Source organism: Gobius niger (genome assembly GCF_951799975.1).
Source record: "Gobius niger genome assembly, chromosome: 4".
In the NCBI taxonomy this organism is placed as follows: domain Eukaryota; kingdom Metazoa; phylum Chordata; class Actinopteri; order Gobiiformes; family Gobiidae; genus Gobius; species Gobius niger.
This window is the reverse complement of record NC_136855.1, coordinates 27,354,406-27,377,393: the sequence shown is the minus strand read 5'-3', so window position 1 is coordinate 27,377,393 and position 22,988 is coordinate 27,354,406. Positions and strand designations below refer to the sequence as shown.

The 22,988-nt window shown below is 41.6% G+C and overlaps 2 protein-coding genes across 2 annotated transcripts in view; one reads left to right on the top strand and one right to left on the bottom strand.

The window, feature by feature from the left end:
- LOC306961672 (uncharacterized protein) overlaps positions 1-22,988 on the top strand; it is a gene marked incomplete at its 3' end in the record, with an annotated part of 428,593 nt that overhangs the window by 332,422 nt on the left and 73,183 nt on the right. The window lies entirely within an intron of this gene.
- chd9 (chromodomain helicase DNA binding protein 9) overlaps positions 1,767-22,988 on the bottom strand; it is a 50,099-nt gene continuing 28,877 nt past the window's right edge. Inside the window, exons 6-39 of the mRNA XM_079554478.1 lie at positions 21,362-21,430; positions 21,210-21,265; positions 20,919-21,036; positions 20,582-20,668; positions 20,187-20,324; positions 19,205-19,326; positions 18,025-18,268; positions 17,133-17,309; positions 16,895-17,038; positions 16,053-16,308; positions 15,628-15,838; positions 15,104-15,299; positions 14,845-15,027; positions 13,923-14,105; positions 13,729-13,839; positions 13,439-13,638; positions 13,170-13,369; positions 12,863-13,022; positions 10,681-10,770; positions 9,480-9,583; positions 9,270-9,387; positions 8,844-8,901; positions 8,724-8,772; positions 8,376-8,631; positions 8,098-8,303; positions 7,016-7,933; positions 6,779-6,936; positions 6,108-6,338; positions 5,491-5,668; positions 5,225-5,373; positions 4,767-4,985; positions 4,532-4,681; positions 4,308-4,412; positions 1,767-4,223 (exon numbers count right to left, since the gene is read on the bottom strand). Of these exons, the coding sequence (XP_079410604.1) occupies positions 3,324-4,223; positions 4,308-4,412; positions 4,532-4,681; positions 4,767-4,985; positions 5,225-5,373; positions 5,491-5,668; positions 6,108-6,338; positions 6,779-6,936; positions 7,016-7,933; positions 8,098-8,303; positions 8,376-8,631; positions 8,724-8,772; positions 8,844-8,901; positions 9,270-9,387; positions 9,480-9,583; positions 10,681-10,770; positions 12,863-13,022; positions 13,170-13,369; positions 13,439-13,638; positions 13,729-13,839; positions 13,923-14,105; positions 14,845-15,027; positions 15,104-15,299; positions 15,628-15,838; positions 16,053-16,308; positions 16,895-17,038; positions 17,133-17,309; positions 18,025-18,268; positions 19,205-19,326; positions 20,187-20,324; positions 20,582-20,668; positions 20,919-21,036; positions 21,210-21,265; positions 21,362-21,430 (6,744 nt within the window). The 3' untranslated portion in view covers positions 1,767-3,323. The remainder of the gene's footprint in view (positions 4,224-4,307; positions 4,413-4,531; positions 4,682-4,766; positions 4,986-5,224; positions 5,374-5,490; positions 5,669-6,107; positions 6,339-6,778; positions 6,937-7,015; positions 7,934-8,097; positions 8,304-8,375; positions 8,632-8,723; positions 8,773-8,843; positions 8,902-9,269; positions 9,388-9,479; positions 9,584-10,680; positions 10,771-12,862; positions 13,023-13,169; positions 13,370-13,438; positions 13,639-13,728; positions 13,840-13,922; positions 14,106-14,844; positions 15,028-15,103; positions 15,300-15,627; positions 15,839-16,052; positions 16,309-16,894; positions 17,039-17,132; positions 17,310-18,024; positions 18,269-19,204; positions 19,327-20,186; positions 20,325-20,581; positions 20,669-20,918; positions 21,037-21,209; positions 21,266-21,361; positions 21,431-22,988) is intronic.

Here is a 22,988-nt window from a genome sequence, read left to right as displayed (position 1 = left end):
GGCTGAAGGAAAAAAAGGCTAATGTAACCCAAGCCATGTCTTTTATTATATGTTTGTTACGTCTGTTTGTGAGGATTGAAGTGACGCTGATCTGAAGCGCCCCCAAGTGGAGAGGGTGAAACACTTGATAGGCCGAAGTCCAGAGAGAACCAATAATGAAGCGAATCCACCGTGATAGTGCGCCCTCTGCTGGACAGACCGATCAGCGTTTAGGAAGGTTCTGCTTCACGCACGTGAAGAGTTAGTTAGTTAGCTGAATTATGTCTTATTTTTCATGAAAACAAAACAAAAGTCTTATGAACAAATTTGGAAAGTGTAACTAGATACTTGATAAAGGTAACGTAATTTTGAACAGCAAACAGACTGCGTAACCTTAACCTGACCCTAATCCCAACAACCCTAACCTAACTCTAACCCTAATCTTAACCTACCCCTAATCGTGAAACTTTTTTTTTTTTTAAGACAAGCGTTGGGGGACCCCTGCAGTTCCTCTGATGGCCCCAACTTTGGGAACCACTGATTCATGTATAACTGCTGAACTTCTGCTTACCTAATTAACTCAAATAAAACTCCTGAAGGACTTTTGGGAATGAACTTTCCTCACCAATTCTTGTCAATGTCCCACAGGATTTGTTCTGAATGTTATCCAAGATGACAAGCCGCCTATTACTGTACGCCCGTTTTCATTGTAGCAAATTACTCCAAGTCTCCAAGACCCAAGACACTGTAGAATAGCTCAATAAAATGAGAGGTAGTGACAAACACATATGGATAGTCAGAATATGTTTAATAAAAAATAATTAAACCTCAATTTCCTCTATAGAACTTCATAGAAAGGAATCCAATAAATTACAAATGACTTTTAAGACACATTTTCCTGTAACTACATAAAGAATTATTAGACTACAGAGAGCACAACTTGCAAATATTACAACTGTTCAATGTCCAAGAAAAAATATACAGAATAGAGTGATATTACAATAATACAAGCATGAAAAAAAAATAACAAAATCAGTTCTGATAGTCCGTGAAAGCATGAAGGATAACTGCAGGTGAACCTCCCTGTACAGCAGTAGTAGTGTGTTGAAAGTCTGTCCTTGCATATTGGTCTTATGTTGAGTGAGTGTAACTTCAATACTGCCTCTAGTCAGTTGAGCAATGCAATGTGGACATCCTTGTGCAGTGCAGAACAGCGGAAAACAAAAACAAAAAAATAAGCTAAAGTCCAATCTTACTTCCATTATTTAGAAGAGGCACAGCACAGTCAGAATTAATTTCAGCATGTCACTTCAGGGCACCAAAAGGAAGAGGGATGATTCATTTAGCCATGGAGGAAGAAGTGAATGGCTGCTGTTTGCATAAGGGCACTACATGTTTTCTTATGCAAGGATGTACGACAAGATTATGAACAACTGTGGCGCATACATAGAAAAATAAACTAGTCATATAAAATGCAAACCCAAGACAAGGGTTGCGGAACAGGCATATGAAGCAACTTTAGAGATCTGATCAGTGCTAAGTGTGTGGTTTGGGAAGCATTGCAAAACACTGGATATAATGCTACAGCTATACCTAAAGATCACAGCTCCGACACCAAAGGGACCACCTGATCCATCAGATTTAGAAATCACTATGTGTACTTATCTAACAGTCCACTGTTAAACAGCAGTCCTAGCACGTATGTGGAAATAAATATTACAAAAAGGTACTTCCGGTTTCAGTGAATTCCAGTGTAAATTTCCTGGGCACAGTTTAGTGATTGTAAAAAAAAAAAAAAAAAAAAAAGCGTATGGACACAGAATCTGTTGAATTACAGCGTGAGGTACAGGATAAGGGCACTTCTACATCTAACTCAAGCTCCATTCATCAGCAGAACTGAGTCAAAGACGAGACAGGCTACAAACTCAGCAACACAGCGGCACTGTATTCACTTTAATACTTACTGTGTATAGACTAATGTGTTAATTTTACTACAATCTTTGCCACAATGCAAATCATATGTGCTTGTACCATGTACTGATTGTAAGACTGTACAATGTATTTTTAGTGGTCAATTGATGACAAAAAAGTCCCATCTAAATGAGTTTCTAATCTGTATTGAACCATATTTGAGTATAAAACCACAAATACCACATTGTTGCAAGTCAGTTTTCAAGGCCGCCTACTTTTAACAGGAGAATCTTAACAACATTCAAACTAGAAAGTATGGAAGAAACCAGAGGAGAGGCACAGGCCAGCCACACAGAACTACACTGTGGAAGCTCTCAGTATTAAAGGAACACACATATTCCAGCAGGAACAGAATTCTATGTACATATAAATACCACACCCATGCACATTTTGCACAGTGAAGCCAATTTGTTTAGTCATTGAGGTAAGATGCAGTTAATACACCAGGGTTGTTATATTATCCGTGTTATCCTGAAACAGTTTCTCCAGACATAGACCATGATACCCGGGAGGGACCACACAGGATCCCAGGGCAGTTTGGCACAGTATTAAGGTTGTATTTTATCCCTAAAGACCCAAGAGGATTATTATACTCTGACAAAGCCAGAGTCAGGAGAGGTGCAAGTGTACTGTGGGTAGCTAAAGTGCATCTTGGACTTGTGACATTATCGTCAAATGTAAATGCATTTTTCCATTAAATACATTATAACAAAAGACCATTTGAAACCTTTAGCTTATGTCCTTAAGAGTTAAATGATATTTGTAAAATTTGAACCAACTTTATGGAGACAAAGTGTGTGTGATCTGATTTTGATATGGAGGAAGTGGGACTGTCAGTTGTGCACTATGATGGAAAATGGCAGACAAAAAATCTACAGCTTCAGTGACATTCATTAGCTGCCAAAGTTATTGCTGGCATATCCAACATATGATCTGCAAAGCAAAGTGTCAACAAAGTCCTGGATTTTACACATAGGGACTGAGGGTTTATCAAGTGTCACTTCTCAGTCCCAACAATCAAAATATATTAATAGTACAGCTCAATGAGCATGTTTATGTAGTTTGACTTTTTAATTAAATTAAATCCCAACATAATTACATTAATGCCTTTGTTGCCTTTGTACATAACTGTAGTACAAACTCAGAGTTCAAAATCTTCTGAAGTCTGACATGCGCGTCTCATAACAGAACTGTACCTTTGAACACTGAAATTTTCTTTCTTTTTTGCTATTTGTTTTTAACATTTTTGTATTTTTACTTTCAGTTTATATTTACATAAAAAGAAATTAAAACATAAGTGCTAGAAAATCCATATAAGTAAATATATGATACATTTTAGGCAATACATAAATAAACTTAATTCTATTCATAGATCAGTCTTCATCACTGGAGTCAGAGTCATCTGATGAGGAAGAGCTCCCGGACTCAGAAGATGATGACTCTGCTTTTCCCGAACCTTCTGGACCACTGTTATCTTTTTGTTCTGTCAACTCATCGTCATCGTCCTCTGCATCTTCAGTCTCCTCGAACACCCTGTCCCCCTTTTCAAGATCGTCTTTCAAGGCTGCTGTCTGTTTGGTGTTCTGTGGTGCTGCTGAGGCAGCTGTGGGTACAGGGTCACTATTAGCACTCTGTGGCTGAGTTGCAGACACAGAAAGGTTAAGGCCTGGAGTAAGAAGCATCCCTGGATAAATCATACTAGACAGTAAAAGAGGGTTGAGGGACAGTGAGTTGGTCGAAGCAGGGGAAGTGCTATTGGAGCTGGGAGGTGATGTGTTGGAGGCCTCTGTCCTTTCGTTTTTATTGTCCGCTGAGTAAGGCGGGGCTTTGGAGCCTGACTGCTCTGGCACAGCACTGGCATTTCCCTTCACCTGCTCCCCAGCCCCTGCTGTGGCCTCCTTACCCAGCAGACCACCCACATTCAATAGATTAGGCAAGCCCGTCACACCAGACAGCATCATTGGAAACATGGCTGCTAAATTGTTGGCTGCCAGGTTGCTAGCATCAGATGGGAGCCCCATCAGGCCGGCTGTGAGCTGCAGAGACTGTAGACTCTGCAGATTCTGCTGAAAGGCTTGAAGGCTGCTCAGGTCCACTCCCGGCAGGAGACCGTTGGATATCAGAGGGCTCAGCCCGAGGGAGGAGGTTGTTGGTTTTGTTACTGCGGCTGCTCTTGCCAGAGGATTTTTGGGACGCCTTCCTCTACGACTTACTTCTTCGGGAACAATGGGGCCAGTAAGGATTCTATCAAACATGTTCTCCGGAAGATAACCCTGCAATTGATAACATTATGTAATATTAACAGCTGGGCAATGCAAATCCTATGTAATGAAAACAAATAATTTGAACCAACATACCGACTGTTTGACAACATCTGCCCATTCTGGGGGAACTCCATACTCAGGGTTCTCCTGAAGGAACCGGCACAAATCCTTAAGTGGAGGAGCAAATGCTCCACCAATCTGCAGAACCATAAAAAATACATTATCTGAATGTGTACACTGTCCATCAAGTTAAAAATGGTCCATATTTGGTATAAACAATAATTTGCAATAATGCCATAACAAAAACAGATGATGACCTTTCGCGCATTTCTTCTGTTGATTATTTGAACACGTTCTTCTCCAGTCAAACTGTTCACATCAATCTTGTTAGGGTTTCGACACCGATGCCTTTTTTGTTTGGGACGTCCATCTTGGAAATGGAACTGCATCTGCATTTTATTAACGGCCTAAAAAACAAAATTGTTTGAGACACTTTTCTTTTCTTATTGTATAATTCATGTACACTCATCTAAAGCTTAATCTAAAACTTACTGGGATAAATGCCCCAGTGTCTGTCACAAAACCAGGGTGTTCCTTAAGCCACTGATCCAACTCTCTTCTCTTGGGAGCATCATCTCCAGCAAGTCGTGTGCCATCTTTGAGGTTAATGACTGGAACTCTGCTCTCAGAGTCAGCAGAACTCTGACTGTAGCCTGGCAAAGGTGCAACCGGTAGACCCACCTGACCTATGCCTCCCCACCCTGGAGGTGCCTGAAATAATGATAATAGTACATTGGTAGGATCACACCAGTCACTCATTAATAAAGAGGCAAGGGGTGGGGAAATGCCTGACACAATATTATGTGGATAGCAGGGATCAAACAGCTGCATCAGAATCAACTGAGAAACTGTTGCCACAAACTGTTCAATATAACATTACAATATAAAATTACACAATACATTTTCACATTTTCAAATGCACTATTGACCATATTATCTCAATGTCTTACCTGATCAAAACTTGGTGTTGCCCTGTTTCGGTTCATGAAAAGTAAGTCCATCCCTTCCACATTTTTCCTTCTTCCTCTGCGCTTTTTAAGCATTGGCTGGCCTTCCAAAACTCCATTTATACTTGGGTGACTTGGAAGACTTGCAGACACTATAATTATAAAGAATGGTAATTATGCATGAACCTCTCGATGGGTGCTATTCAATGTTAAATAACACGCATGCATTGATGTATGCAAACATTCAATAATGTCTGAAATAAACAAACCGTTCTGAAAGCTGTACTGTGGTTTGCTGAAGTCAGTCAGGCCGGTGTCGGAGGCATTCTGCAGCTCCTGAAGTCGGGCCAAGTACTGCTGCTGGGCCTGGGGCCCTTCCTCAGAGTCCAGGGGTCTCTTTACAGGGAGCCCCTGTTTCTGGAAGGTCAGCTTTAGTCCTCCCTCCGGCTGCAGACAGAAAAAGGATTATGTGCTAAAAAGGAATATGATGCCATAATATTTTCTGCGTATATTCAAAGTAAAGCAGGTATAGTATATATATATAGTGAAAGTTAGAAAATTAAATAACCCCAAAAAGCCAAACTGCTATTAAATTGAGAATTGTTAATATAAAAGAACTTGCAACAAGAAACAAGCAACGATATAATCAACAACCGTGTTATGTTCTCATAGCCAAGTGATTTGTACCAATGTAATCATAGCCTCAAAGTTGAATTCAAGTAGATTGAATGGCAGTACATGGATCTCCTCCCTGCCAGCCAATCAAAATCACCTACACTTGCCCTTAAGAGCAGAAAGATGAAAAGAAAAGGCAGCAGGTAGTAGGTTCCGAGGATCAGGGCGTAGAAGCAGAAGGAGGAGGATGATGATGAAGAAATCAACATACATTGCTGAGTTTTACTGAGAATTCCTTGTTTTCTGCAACATGCTTGGTCACCTTTGACCCTTGTGGAGAGGCTGAGGGGTCCTCAGATGGACTGTTGACCGTTTCCATCAGCTTTGTAGTGTAGAATGAAGCAACAGCGCCCCCTGGTTCATAGATGCGACGAATTCCAGGCCACTTGCCCTTCAGCACAGCCTGACAGACACTGTCCACTCGGTTGATAATCACGCGATCCTAAACAAAGTACATTACGCACATACATTAATAGAACAAAAGCCTTCAATTCAACTCAGCAATCATATGAAAAACGTTTTACCATATGCTGTTCAAGTGCATGAAAGTATAATCTTTACAAGTAAAGAATTGTAAAAGTAACAGGAAGAGAGAAAAAAACTCTCAAATCCTCACTAAATGATAACTCGCAACTATGCACAAAAGCTGATGAAATTGGCTAAAACCTGTCAGTTATTTAAGTTGATGCAATTCATGGGCCCAAGCAGAGCAATTATAAGAATTGAAAAAAAACACACAAAAGATTTTAATGGAAAAATGTGGTGCCCATAACTGGATAAAACTGAAATGCCACACAGATTTAAAAACAAAACCAAAAAACAGTGCTTTGAAACCTTTTGAGGAGTGTTACTTGAAACAGCTTCAGTTATTGTGCAGTTTACCTTGGGCCAGTACGATGCAGCAAGCATGTATCCCCCTCCTTGGAAAGGGTGAGGGTGACTGCCATTGGCAACAGTGGCATCTTGTGTGTCGTCCTGGGTCATGCTCAGCGATGCCACACTGTCCTCATCAAAGCCCTTAACACTCGTTGCTGCAGGGACTGCAAGTGATAAACCATATTTATACTATATACAGCAGAATGTGCACTCACTAATCGATGGCCAGGTGCAGTGGTTTACCTTTCTTCTTGGCTTCTTCTCCATCACTGTCACTGTCATCAGAGGAGGAGGAAGAGGATGATGAAGAGGAGGAAGACCCTGAAGAGCCGGATGACGAAGAGGACGAGGAGCTGGAACCTGAGTGTGAGGAAGAGGAGGACGATGAGGACGAAGAGGAGGAGTGGGAGGATGTGCTTGAGGAGGATCCATCGGAGTCAGAGTCGGAGTCCCTTCTAGCTTCTTTGCGCCTCTTCTTGCTGGCCTTCTTGGGTTTTTTCTCTGAAGGGTTCGGAGTGAGGGGCTTGGTTCGTGCAGCCACCATCTGTCTCTCACTGTCCCCAGTTTCTGACTCAAGCTTCACCACTGGGGCCAGAGCGGGAGCTGGATTGGGAACTGGAGTTATAGCAGGAGCGGTAGCAGGAGCATTGTTCAGGCTCTGACTCTCAGTCTGCTTCTCCCTGCTGTCTTCACCCTCAGAGGCAGGCTCCAGTTTGGGTTCCACTTTCAGCACTCCCCCTGTGAGTTCTGTGTCAGCCTGTTGAGGTGTGGGCACTGAAGAGTCTGTGTGCGCTGAGCTGGAGGCCATGAGGTGTGGCTGAAGAAGTTGTGTGGAAGTAAGCGATTGCTGCTGTGCTTTATTCTGGCTGCAATTGCGTTGTGCTGCCATAAAGCTCAGCTCTGGGTCCCTCAGTATATGGTAGTCTGTGCGGCTGACGCCATGTTTTGCAGCACCAATCAGCAGGTCGCGGTCATGAGTCCCAGGCTTCCACCACAGTGGCAAGTCGGAGCTGACTTGGCACAGTGCCAGGCGCTCATACAGTAATGGATGACGAAGAACCTGCTCCCTAACCTGCCGCAGCAGCTCCACTCGGTACAGAGTACGAGACGCTCGCTCCTCAGTGATAGGCTGGATGATTAAGGAGGGATCTACAGCAGAGTCTGAAACCAAAGTCAAAAAGGTATTAATTGCTTGTGTCTTTATTGAAGACTTTTTAGAGTAGATTTTCATTTACACAAAACATGATTATTGAATCATTTCCATACAGACCGAACACAGAGATTTTGATTACATGAAAATGGAGAAAGAACAACATGTTTCTAACCTCCTTCCTTTGGTGGGAGACGGCATACTCTTCTGCACATTGCAGTAAAAGCACACAGGTATTTCTGCAAGCTCTCATCAGTTTTCTTGTGCAATCGAGCCATAGCCCTGAACTTGGTCCAATCAAAACGTCCAAGGGTCGGATCAAAAACAACACCAAAAGTGGAAACAACACGATAGAAGTCGGCTTCTTCACGCCTGGTCCATCTGGGGAGGAAAAAAGTAATTCATTAGAACATTGAACAAATTCATTACAAATTTCGGAGACAAAATTCTAACCTTTGTTGACGCTCAATCTTGGCAGCCATCTTGGGGTTGAGTGTTTCGCTGAGCGAGGGAGGCAGTGGGCAGAGAGCTGTTGGCAGGTGCAGTGTGGGCTGAGCCTGAGATTGGGTTTGGTGGATATGCAGGATTTGACGACTTTTGGTGAAGCGTTGGGAGGCCGTGATGAGACGTCTCAGTCTTGCTGTGAGTGCTGAGGGTGAGGGCCAGTATGCACTGCTGCTGCTGCTGCCCTCCGCCAAGGGAACTGCATCTGAGGTCAATAAAATAAACGTTAGAAGGTCTCATTGAAAGCAGTAATGTTTTACAGCTTTTTAAGGGATCAGCATCAGTATGCAAACTTGCCTCCAGGGTTTTCAGCAACAACTAGTTCTCCAGGTGAAGATGCATCATCCTGAATACAATTCGCAAGTTAAAGTCTATTTTCTTGAAACAAATACACAAACAAAACACCTGCGTTCTTACCTCCATTTCGTCTTTTAACAACGCAGGGGCTGGCTTGTATTCTGGATCATCCCCATCCCTATGAAAATAAATGAAAAATACAATTAAAGGTTGTTAAAGGGGCTAGATGCAAGTTGGCCATTTTAAACTCACTAATGCCACCTCAGGCCATACGTGTAACTGCAGCTTCTATATTAAGCTCGTGCATGACGGCACTTCGGACCTGAATTAACAACTTTTTGAGTGACAGTGCAGGATTTTAGAGGCAGTTGTGGTAAACATGTCTGCACTCATTCTACACCTAAGGACATTGTTGAAACATGTAGGGGGAGGAAAATACTTAATTTAAACATTTTTAAACTCTACTGTATAGTCCCTTTAAGTGACAGACTTGAAGCATAGACATATACATGCTGTTGAACACATATGAAAATAAAATCAACTCACCCATCCATAAAATCATTGCCCCTTTGTTCAGCAGCAATTGCTTTCTCATCTGGTCGTCCAACGCGGTCTAAAAAGCAGAAGGCAGGGTCTGCGCGAACTGTGTTGTACTTTTCGTAACCTGCAATTGCACAGAGAGTTGTTGGAGAGGACGTTGTATAAAAACTCTGTGCTTTTCTTCAAGACAAAGTAAAGACAAAGTCAGACACTTACCATGTTTGAAGACCCCTAGCAGTAGGCACTTGTCGGCGATGGGGTCCCACCACAGTGCTGGAAGTTCTGAATTGTCTGGCTCTGGGACCCAGATTTTGATCTCACTGCAGCAGACAAGGAATTCAGCAAAGAAAAATGAGAGAGCCTGTCAAACTGATCATACAATGCCTAATAACCTGAAAAACACAATACAATGCCTAACCATCTAGATTTAACCAACTGTTTTGATCTGGGGTTGCTGCAGTTGGTCAAGTCAAAGTTCAACACTATGTGCACAAAGACTGAGACCAGCTGAATGACCAGGTTATTCCATCATGGGATTTCTTCTTCCCTGATATACACCAAGATGACAATGCCAGGATTCATTGGGCTCACATTGTCAAAAGAGTGGTTCAGGGCTGGGTACCGTTACATATTTTTTCGACACCAGTGATTTAACGATACTTGGTTTACGATACAGATAACTTTTTTTTGATACCGATACTAAAGTATTTGCAATCTAGAACCAGAAAACATAACAATAATGAATGCTACACTTCTTTTGACAATGCAGAAGCTATTGGAAAAATGCCACAGTGAATGTGTGCTTAAAGGAGCTATACCAGATTTTTTTTTTCTAGGTTATGGATTGAAATTTGTTTTGTCTTCCTTAAATACATTGTAAACTCAGACATTTGTGAAAAATGTGCATATCAACATGTTCTTGTGAAGAACTGGGATGCCACAAATAATGTAAGTAAGATTAGGGATGAGTTTATACCCCACAAACATTTCAGTTTAGTGGCTTTCATTCAAAAAATCAGGTACAGGGCCTTTAAGGACGTCTAACCAAATATCACAGCGTGTGACCTTTTTTTGTGTGTATTATTGCCAGTATTCCACATTTCACCAGCAGATGGAGCTCCACCATTTTTAAGTGGCTGTGCAAACCAAATCCAACAGGTTGATTTCATATGCAAATTACTAATATGAACTGTGGTACATTTTGCATCGATTTCATATAATCAATTTAGTTAATGATGATATAAAAAAGTAATGTATTTATTGTCCCTTAGATATTAACACTAAGGGGCATGAAATCATTGACACTAGAATGCATGGATTACTATTATATATGCTTTTAATTAAATAAATGTACATGTAGGAAGTGCTGCAGTTGAATGTACACACACACAAAAGTTGAGGTCAGAGTTCAACTCACCTGGAGTCAGCGCCGTCTAACACCTTCTGGCCTTGGCTTCCTATGACCTCTTGTTTCAGGTAGTAAAGCATTCTGACCCTGAGCAGCACCCTGTAAAGAGAAAAGCTGGCAGTCACAACAAAGCCCCAGGCTCACACAAGAGCAGAGTGCTGAGTGAGCCGAACACACATTCAAAAAACATCACAGCGTAGGAAGTCAACTGTGTGACACATCCGAACGAGCACTTCATAGACCTACAGTATCTGGTTGTGCCCCAAGAAACTAATTCCTGAAACAAATAAACATACCAAGCACCCTGACAGCTATGGAGTGGAGACTGTCGATGTGGAGGTAGACCAACTCAATGGGAGCTCTGTGATGCACAATCACATATCTGACAGACCGGAGGACATAGGAGGCATGGAGTGCGTTTGTGTAATGGTATCACTATATTTGCGGATTATCGGCAGAGAACGGACAGCAAAAAAGTGAAGGTGATTATAATGGTCAATATTTTTGACACCCAATCAAATCCTCTCTGTGACTGCAGGCGACTGCAGTCGACCTGGACCAGCTGCTAGTTCCTGCACTCGTCTACACAAACCTTCCATAGCTGTGAAAGCAAGTGTACTAAACCTGGTGAGCACATCTTGGCAACCCCAATATCCAGACGTTAGAAAAATAAATGCAAAAAAGGTCAACCTCGGAGTTAATATTTGATGTTTTTTGATTAGGCCCAATCCCAATACGCTTTTTAAACCCCTTTGCCGTAGCCCTTGCCATTCCCTTACATCTTAAAACAGAGCGCTAGGGCTGAAAATACAGCCCTATGAAATGGAACAGCCCTCGATTTACAACAAGCAAAAATATGATGAGGATCTAGTTTTTGTGTGTTTGTAGAACATATGGAAATGGAACAAAATTTTAAAAGCTAGCCTCTATTTGGCAGTATACTGTGAGTTTATATGGTATCTTCATAGTTTATGACATGAGTACCAGAAGTACAATTTGACCAATCAAATGTAAAAGGTCAAGAAGGTTATTGGCTGCATTGCTCTCTACTGGTTACATTCTTCGCTTTGAAACACTTTAGTCAGCATAGTCTACACACTGTTCTCTATTGCCGTGTCACATATCAGACATTCCCTGGATTCAGCACTACTAGACAAGAAAACAATAGCGAACTTTCTATGAGAGCCACGGAGGCCTGCCATGCTCTGTATCCAACACTCTATGAGCAGAAGGCCTGTGGTTTAAACATACACTGTTATGTTCAAAATAATGTCTTTGTGAGCAAATCTCACAACACCAACTTTCATTTACATACTTCAAAACGTTCCTTGATAATTTACAGTCCACTAAATCAATTCAATTGGAAATTTTTACACTTGTACAATTGTACTTTCTTTAGCTCACATATTCATTGTAACACGTCTGGGTTTCTCTAAGGCAATTGATGATGATAATTGATAACCATAGTTGAGACATTTTTGATGTGGGACTTGGTGTACCAGCAATTGAGTCTGGTGACCGTGGCATCAACTGCATTTCAACAGCGGTACATACGCAAGCAAACAGGAAGCAGAGTCAACCAATCAGCGAACGGTGGGCGTGACGTGTTATTAGCGATTGTGCAGTAATATTCACATAGGATTATGAATCACGAAACTCACCTACTGTCGATGTGTTTTTGGTCATTTACCACACATTGGATAAAAATCTCTACCCCGTGCGCGGCCCATAGATTGTTATTGAAGGGACTGCTCATGAACAACACGTGACCTCAAATTGCACAGGCTCATTTGAGTTTTCTGATGCCGCCAAAGAGGGCGTGGGTCCCAGACTGATATCCCTCTGTATAAAAATATATAGAGGGGCATCATTCTGGTCTCACCAGGCTAGTAAAAATTAGCACCAGCATGTGCTGTCTTTGTCCATAAATTAGGTTCACCTTTATGTCTGGTGTGAACATCACATGATAGAGAACATGCCTCTTAAAATACACAGAATTAGAAGCATGGCTGTTGGGTTTTTGCTTTACAATATCTTAAATATATTACAACGGTTAGTTAATAGTTTAATGTTACAATATTAAACTATTTCGCCAAGTGGGAATTTATTTTATTCCTAAATCATATCTTGTTCTCATGCTTACGACTATTCATGTTGAAAACATCTTCATTCAGAAAGATGAGGGACTTACTTGTTGCAGTGGTGTTTGAGGTGTTTCTTGTAGCCGTCATCTTGAAGCATGTACTCCGGATTGTGCTTCCTAAGCCACTCCGCCTTGTGTATGTCAAACGAACTTGATTGCGTTTTCATCTTTTTGCCCTTGCGGCCCCTTGGAACCGGAGCTGACAGGCCTTACAGAGCAAACAATTCCAACATTAGGTATATGATAACTTTGCATAGATTTGTATTTATCTTATTTATATTCCTGTTTATACTTTTGACCTTGTGTTGTAACGTTTTTAGACTTTTGAAGCCCAACTTGTTTTTGTAGTTCTCACCTAAATGGTTCTGAAGCTCCTTGGTCTGTCCATCCTCAGTTGGAGCAATTAGATCCCACATGAAGCCTTTGATCTTGTCGTCTCCACGGTAGTGAACCAGACAGTAGGCTAATAAGGCCCTACAAATAGTCTCTACGTCCCGCTCAGTCAGCTGTTTTTTAAAACGACCGTGGTTCAAAATATCCTTCCAACGGCCCCACCTTTTGACAACATGAAGTATTAGATCTGCAAAGACAATCAAGATATTTTTCTATTTAAAGACATCATACCCATAAACAAGTAGGTTCTTCTCCACTCTGAAGCATTCTGTGCGCCCATAGCTGTTGAGGCGGTCATGGTTTCTACGTAGCTTAGGTTTGGTGTCATCACTATCACTGTCGCCCTCGGAAAGCTCGGCTAATTCATCCTTTGTAGCACTGAATGGCCTTGTCTGCTTTCGCACACGAGGAGTGTCGATCACTAGACTGTTCTGGAGAAACAAAATTACCCAATCGTTAGTTTTGTGTTTAGGAGTCACTTTTTCGATAAGGTTCCATTTGCCATTAAGAAAAGTACTTACTCTGCCATTAACCATTTCCATGTCAATATCTGCCTTTTTGGCCCACTTGTCCCAAAAGTTTGGATCATCTAGAGAAATGTCTGTGCGGTTCCCGGATGCAACAAAACTGGCCTGGAAAAAAAAAAGCACACCAAATGTGGAATTTCTACAACACACAAACAGCTGACTATCTTCATAAAAAAATGTCCTGGTACCTTTGCAAAAGTAGAACCTCTTCCTTCAGTCTCAATGGTGATGGTTTTCGTCCTGCGCTGAAGAATCTGATCAATATCTTCCTCGCAGAATTTGGCTCCTTCGTCTTCCTCATCCATGATGGCCCCATAAGCACCACGGCGCAGCAAATCTTCAATTTCTTTCTTAGAGAGTTGCTGTGCGGTCTGTAAAAGGATAATAGTAAATTATAGGACATTTCTGAATACTATTGTACCCACAAATTCAGGTTTTGGGAGGAATTACATATATTTGCCATTTATATTTACTTTTATGAGTGATTGTATGTTCAGGTGTGGCATATGCATTTACATACGAGTTTTCAATTTTGTGTGAAGTGTGAAGACATTTTTTACATCTACAGGTGAAATTCGGAAAACTATAATATCATTAAAAAGTGCACTCATTTCTGTTATTCAACTAAAACTGTGAAACTGATAGACTGAGTCAATGTCATATATTAGTTTCACATTTTAAGTTGAATTACAACATTCTAATTTTCACTCATAGGAAAATATTAGACTGAAGATTTGGTACACATTCTTTATTACTTAAAGAGAATCTTATGGACATAACCAGTATGCTTAGGTCAAAGCAGGGCTCACCTTTTGTGTATAGTTATATCTAAAACATATCTAAATCACCAGCAATTTTACCATTGGAAGTATTGGCACCGCTACTGGCACAACAACAGTACTGTGGAATATTTTTTTTTTTTTATGCCTGAGGAATTCCTTCTGCTCTGTGCTTGTAAGTTTTGAGTTCACATCCTGATAGCAAAGTGCGCTTTTGACGTATTTTTGAGAGTCAAAATACAGAAAATCATCTTCAGTGTTTTGGGAGAAGTGTTCTGTGTGTAAGAAACAGTGTCATATCAATTGAGAAAACTGAAATGAGAAGACTCACCCCTCCCCCTGCACCTCCTCCCAGGCTGTTATCTCGGCCACTCATGCTCTGCAACACTGCTTTGTCCAAACCCAGTTTCAGGCTGGCTCGATCAAACATTTCTCGCTCATACGAGTTCCTGGTGATCAAGCGGTACACCTTCACTGCTTTGTCCTGACCAATGCGATGGCAGCGGGCCTGGGCCTGAAAAATAAAGAAACAACATTAGAGTATACATGTCTGCACAAAACATGCATAAGTTTAAGAGCTGCACTCTGACCTGCAGGTCGTTCTGTGGGTTCCAGTCAGAGTCAAAGATGATGCAGGTGTCTGCAGCTGTGAGGTTGATGCCGAGACCACCAGCACGAGTGCACAGGAGGAACACAAAGCGGTCGGAGTCAGGCTTGCTGAAGCGATCGATAGCAGCCTGTCGTAAATTTCCACGAACACGTCCATCTATCCGTTCATACAGGTACCTAGAAGATTGTTTATTGTATCATTATCATCAGAGTCAGTTGAGTCAATGACTGTGACTATGACAAACATAGCCAGACTACGAGTCCTGCTACTGTATTGTGGTACTCCATTTTTATTTATAAGAGATAAGTACTAAAAATATGTACTCTCTGGGACCAGGACTAAATGAAATTCCTAATATAAAGGTAAAATAAAAAACAAATATAACAGTATAAAGTAAGATATTTGACAAAAAACAAACAATGTGAAACCAGAAAACAGAATACCCACAAATGTGCCTTGTAACAAGTTCATACATTCATAAAATTGTTGAGAAATAAATAATACCTTTTCTGAATGAGGTAGTCTTCCAGAATGTCCAGGCATCGAACCATCTGAGAAAAAATGAGGACTTTATGGCCCCCTGCCTTCATCTTAGGCAGCAATTTGTCAATAAGCACAAGCTTTCCAGCCGACTGGACCATAGCCTGCAGATGGAAATCTACAGCAGCCGGGCTATGGACCTCTCTAAAGTCTTCAAGGATCTTTTCTTCTGCCCCTGAGAAATACACAAGTAAGAGTTAGAATTTGTGCTGTTTTACCGTTTTATTATATATTCCAGACACTATACTGTATATAATAATACTAACATATAATACTAACTGTATATAATAATACTAAGTTAGATTTTTGCATTATATATTATTGTTTCAGAAATATAATTGCATTCCTTTTGAGTTACTTCTTTAGCTCACACTTTACAGACGTTTTACCTTTTATGAGGTAGGGATGGTTGCAGCACTTTCTCAGCTCCATCATGGTGTTGACAAGATTAGGCATATTTTGTTGACCAGCACCTTTAGCCAAAAAGGAGAAGTTCCTCTCCAGGATGGCACGATAGTATTTTTTCTGAATATTTGTGAGTTCAACTTCAATGATGGTTTCCTCTTTCGGGGCCAGCTTCTTCTCCACATCCTCCTTTAAGCGACGCAGCATCATGGGTTTTAAGATGGCCTGAAGCTTCTGAACCTGTAATCCACAAATATGTGCCAATTAAAGCACATTTTGTTGTTGCATATTTTCATACAAATATACTTTATGGATAAAAGAGAACACTGACTACAGTTCTATAAGTAATGGTGGCCAATTTAGAACAATTATGTGTGACTTCATTTGTTATTTTAAAAATATATACAATTGAAAATAGTATACCCAACTAAACTGATCTGTGTTCAATTATAAGCTCAGTCAACACCTGTAATAACAATGCCATGGGCTAATGCAGAAAACACAAGTTTCTCCTCACCTCTATGTGTAAAATGAAAAACAAACGCAGGTACTTATAGTATTACTATCAGTGTAAAGGGCAATGTCCCATGATAGTTAGGCTTTGGAAGAATGTTATTAGGCGCTCGACTCCATCTTTCATCAAACTTTTACTAATATATCTCTTTGATCTAACAGTTCAATGAGTTTGAAATGGTAATAGTCAGTAAGTAAGTAAGTAAGTAAGTAAGTAAGTAAGTCAGAAAGCCAGTAAGTAAGTCAGTCAGTTAGTAAGCCAGTAAGTAAGTGCTTTTTTTGTCATTGTAAAAATAAAAGGACTATTTCTTACCTGCTCTTCAGTCTTGAGGTCACCAAACTCTTGCATGAAGGTGTTTTCAGAAGGGAATCGTGCTGGCTCCAGGAAATGCAACAGGCTGAAGAGCTCTTCTACTGTGTTTTGAAGAGGGGTGCCGGTCAGCAGTACTTTGTGCTCCTTAAAAGGGATAGTTATTGTTAGTCAATTATGTATAATATGCAATGCTGTATACTCACAGCACTAGCATACGACGGTTTTTGCATGTATTTACCAGGTTCATGAGCTTGAAGCCTTCGAGCAGCTTGCAGTTTTTGTTCTTAAGTCGATGAGCCTCATCAATGATGACACAGCGCCAGTCAATGGCATTAAGCTCAGGACAGCCTCCAAGAATCATCTCAAACGTAGTAATGAGAGCTCGAAATTTGTATGCGCCTCGCACAGGGCGTCCCTAAAAAGAGGAGGATATTACTCAGAGTTTGAGTGTTGTTTTCTCTAAATCTGAGAGATCCCTAGTACAGAAGTGACTAGACCAGAACATTTGTATTGCATGGTTAGTGAGTCTTTATCCTATTTGTTTGTTTGTCAGTCTGATGATGCTTTGGTTCTTCCATCTTCTCATTTGTCTTTATTGTCTTGACAACAGCCCTTGTGGGATATGAAATATCTAGTAATCCGCTCCCACACTAAGCCAGCCAGCCAACACGCCGGCGTAGTGGAGCCGCTTTCTGTGATATGCCTGAACAGCGCTGACAGAGACTTCCCCTTGGGGGCTGCTATGCATCACAGACTGCCTGGGAGACAGCCTGGTGGCGGCTCCGCTGGGTTCTCCAATCACACGCCTTCATTAAACCTACTAACGTGCCTAACTGCCTGTTGTGCCACATCACATGGCCTGCCAACCAAAGATGGCCTCTGCACGAGACTAATTGCAACCTACATTTTGTATAATGAGCAACGTGTCTATAGAGTCTATGTTCATTTTTAACCCTCTCCTTTGTCTCAGAAATGTTTATATGAAATGAACTTAATTACATCATATTGAATAATTTTCATAGGAAGAAATACATTCTCATACAGCATTTTTCCCCCCAATTACATTCCTAGTAGCACAAGAACATTCTGATACAGCATCGCATAATAAAAGATCTGAAGATAAAATGTACCTGTGCATCCCTGAAGTACATTTCATACTGCTGCAGCATCTGCCGGCTGACTACGCTCCCATGGTACACAATGACATTGAGATCGGTCCAGGTTCGAAACTCGCGCTCCCAGTTTGCAATAGTGGAGAGTGGAGCTATGATGAGGAATGGCCCCTTAATGCCCACACGGTGAATTTCTGCAAGGAATGTTATGGACTGGATCGTCTTTCCCAGGCCCATCTCATCTGCCAGAATGCAATTTCGCCTAAAAAGTAGAAGTGAGATTTAAAAAAAAAAAAAAGCAAAATTGGCATCAACTGACTTGCATGATAACAGAAGCAGTGTGAGGGTCTGTATTGTATACCAGGGGTCCCAAACCTTAGGGTCAGGGTCCAGACCTTAAGGGGCCGCTGACCCACCCGAGCCTGTTCACGGTCTGTCCAAACCATTACCAGGACACATGAGTCAAAACTACCCTGCACACTTTTTACATTTGAACTGGAGCGCTATCGACAGACTCGGCACAGCCTCCAGCCTAATGTGTTAAGCTACCTCTGGCTTTCACTGGACCAGGACCCCCAAGAGTGCCTGCTCCCTCCCCTTCGCACTCCGCCTCAACGAGAGAACAGACCGATGGTCCCGCTGTGGCACGCATGTATCAAGGAGCTGCACTCCCTGTTTCTAAAACGTGACCAATAAAGCGTAATTAAGCGCATGTTTCTAAGCGCAACATCCCCTCCCCTCGCCCGCCCACCAGGCAGCTGAAAAATTCCAGGTGATACCAGTCCCCAGCAGGAAAAAGGTTGAGACAACTACTGCATACTACACTCAAAAAACGTATTCTACTGTCCAGTGGATGGGGAATCGTGTCTTCATGCATATTTCAGTTTGCAGATATGATCGTTCTCATTGAATGTACTACTGTACATGTGTGGGCTGACAAAAGGCCAACAGCTCTTCTGAGATGTTGAATAAATTATTACTCTCATTTTGCATAATAAAGAACATCCAAATACACAAGAAACCTTAAAAATAATTTATATCCAGACAGTAGCAAATATATGGTTTAACACGAGCAATCATTTTTATATGTTGGCTGCCAATCACCAAAACATCTGTAGTAAAGTGATTGCTATTGCATTGAACATAAATGTGTACATAGTAACTGTAATTGTAACAAATATTCATATTTGGGACTGACCTGTTGTACCAGTTGAACAGAAGCCAGTTGACCCCCTCTAGTTGGTAGTCCCTGAGGCTGTTGCCATTCTTGTATGCCCTGGACTGCTCCCTCTTCTTCCACAGGTTGGCTGGAGGCCTCTCCTGAGGTATCACATTGATTTGTCATTGCAATTACTGCACAATATACAGATCTAACAATACAATTAAACTTGCATGCTATAAAGCCATAAAGCTATAAATAAAACACAAAGGTACCACAACAGTTTATCTTGCCCATCTCTTAGCGTATTGCAAATGAAACAACAAAACCTCACAAGGGGCTGTATTTTACACTGTATCGCTTATACAGTAGCTAACTTTAAGATCCTATAATGTTTTTTTTTACGCTGTAGGGATTCGAATGCTTTTAGGCAACTTAGCGTTGTCATTTTACATTTTATCCTAAATAATACTGTATACTGTATATGTTTCAAAGAAAAAAAGTTATTCAGCTAATATTTATAAGCACACAATATGTCTGAACTCCACAGACAGTACATACAAAGCTTAAATCTCAAAAAGACAGCTAGCAGGAAATAATTCTAAGTGGCAACAATTTGAGTACTGAAATGATCAGAGCCTGAAAGCAAAGACTTGCACAAAGGAGCATCATCAGGTGGGGGTGTTGCTTTGAGCTCTTGAGAAGCAGACAACTGACTACGCAGAGTTACTCAAACATGCATGGCTCAAATAACAACTTTAAGTGCTATATTGTTCGGGAGTGAACAACACTATAACAAAACGTTTGTATATACAGTATGTGCTTAAGGCATAGTGTAAGGGCTGAAGGTAAGCTGCAGAGGTAAACACAAGAAAGACGACTGGTTTTGTATGCATCAATCTGCCCATAATCGAAACTACAGCCTCAAACAGAACAAATGGAAACAGTAGACATTAAGAAAGCATTGGAGGCAAAATGCAAATGGTGTGATATGTGCGGAATGTGGGTGGGCATGACTTACCACCCTTCGAGAGTCTGACTTCACTGCCTGCAGCTGCTCAAACTCTTCAATCTTGCTCTGATCAACGTCGTCCTTCAGCTCCCAGGTGCTGTCCTCGTACGGCAGAGAGCTCCACTTCACCAGGTAGTACACCACCTCCTGAAGCACGCACAGCAAAATGAGTACTGGAAAAGACTCGAGCAAGGCCAAGCGCTGCTTTCATGGTGTTAACAAAGGCTGCAAGGAAGCCAATTAGGATGGCCCTGGGCACTTCTCACATACAAAGACATACCTAGAGAGAGGAATACTGAAAAGACGGCAACTAAAAACCACACAGAAAGAGTTAAGTACTGCACAAATCACTCGCATACACCTTGCGCAGATATCATTACTGAATAAAAGAGAGTTGACTTCACCTCATCTGTGTCTTTGTCCTCACAATAAGACACCTCCAGCACTCGGTCTACTTCAACATAGTCAGGGTTAAAGAGCTCCTCTTCCATCTGAGATACAGATAAATAAGGATAAGAGGAAAAGAAAAACAGAATGTTTCGCCAGGCCCACTCGCCATCTGGAATCTAAAGTATTGGGTGAATGAGTACAGAAATTCAAATTATGCACACACCCACATACACTTCACACTTGAATTTAACCTCTACATGCTATGCAACTCAACTACTATAGACACACAGTAAGACAAACCAAAGAGCATATGTGTCCACACAGACGTATCCAAACAGAGGGAAGGCTTACATCTGCGAAGAAGAGCGCCCTCTGTGCTTGTTTCATCTTGAAGCGTTTGATCTTCTGCTGAATCCTCTTGTCTTTCTCCAGCTGCTGCTCAGTCGCCCACTCACAGTGTAGGTACGAGCTGATACACACAATATTAGACCAAGTCAGAAACACACAGCCACCTCAAGAGCACATGCAGGGAATTACTGAGCAGCAACAAATCTAGTATTACAATTATAATATTTAAAGTCTTTCCAACACTTTCCCATGTTTGACTTATAAAACTTCTTTCATATAATAGAAGAAACGTACTAGTTTTTGTATTTCACGAAATACTCTTCCACTTCCACAACGACTCCTGGTGAAACCTAAACCAAAAAAAAAAGAAAAATCCAATTTGGGTGAATGTTTAATTTGGTTTCAACTGTTAATACAACTGTATTGCACCATAAAAGCACCATTACCTCCTTCTTCACCATGCGAGACGACATAATTTTATCAACAACAGCAGCATCCTCATCACTGGGATTCTCCTGCAAATGCAGTAAATATCAAAACATTAATATAGGGCAATGTTGGTCAGGTTAGTGGTTTTCGATTTGTGTCTACAAAAAACACAAGTGTGTGTGTGTAATATCAAATTATGTATGTTGAGTCTATATCAGGGGTCTACAATAGGAGGACGGCGAGCCAGCTCCGGCCCATCAAGCATGATCATTTTTTCTCCCTTTTCCACGATGCTTTTGCAGTACAATTGTGGCGCTTTGTGTAGCAGTGTGCTAGAGGCGCCATGACGTCACCTGCCAATGGCTCTGTCAAATGGTGTAAAAGGGCTGAACTTGGAAATGAGAAGACTTTTAGCAATGGACGGACAGACATACAAGGACCATGTGCCTCATGTTTTTGGAGTCTGTTTGGATTATCATATGGAGAAGCAGGACTGGTCGCGGTCCACGACAGTTGGACATTGCGTTTCCCCGCCTTCGTTGTAACAAAAGGCCGAACCAATAATTGTGGATGTGGTTGCAAAGCGGATGATGAGGTTGATGGTTGTTGGGAAAGTGCACCTCGTCAACACACTACATACACTGCATGGCCACCCATTTGGCCTCTGAGCTCCTCTCAACCTCTTTTCAAGTCTAATTTGTCTGGATCTTAACTTAACATAAGAACTGACTAATTAATTGTACATTTTTTGCCTCCTTTACCCTTGGACTTAATCTGATCCATGTTTTGGGAAAGAGCGGCTGAAGGTGAATAGAAGACGATAAGTACACGAGCTTGAATTCTCCTAGGAGCGTAATTCTCTGTTTTTTTGACCGTTTTTTTTTTTTCTTTCTTTTTTTTACTGTATATGAATTCAGATCAGGACACGGAGCACAGTGGCTCCACAGACGAGTGCCTATTCAGCCCTCTGTCCACACAGATGGAAGGAGCACAGAGAAGTGGACAAAGCAAGAGGCTGGCATTTGAGAAGCACTGGGGTCATGGTTCAGACCTGACATGTAATTGTGTTGTTTAGGTCTGTATGAGCCTCCTTGAGTCCTGCTTTAGGCCTGGTTTAGCTCTGAATAGTCCTCTATTTTGTCTTGGCATTTAGTCCTGGGTTTGTTGATTTGGTTTATTTCAAGCTCGCAAAAATCAGGGGGAGTTTCACAGGTGATCTTCAGGTGAACAATGGCGTCAGAGCCAGGGGAGAAGGAGGAGGACAGAGATGAAGATGAAGGAGCGGAGAGCAAGGAGGAGGTGGAGAAGCTGACCAGTGCAGGACACCACGCTCTGAAACGGGGACAAACCCAGGAGGTGGTAAACCGTTTCCGAGGAGCACATAAGGCAGGCAGCCAGGTTTCCTCCGGCTACTCCGGTTTCCCCTATCCCCAAAAACGGCAGTGTGCAGAGTGGCAGCGGCTCAGGGCTAACCCCAACATCTAATCTATGCAATTTCGTTGTACAATTGTACAATGACAAATAAAGCACTTACTTACTTACAGGGGCTAGAGGCAAGCTGGCCATTTTATGTTCACTACTGCCACCTCAGGTCCTACGTGTAACTGCAGCTTCTATATTAAGCTTGTGCATGACGAATTAACA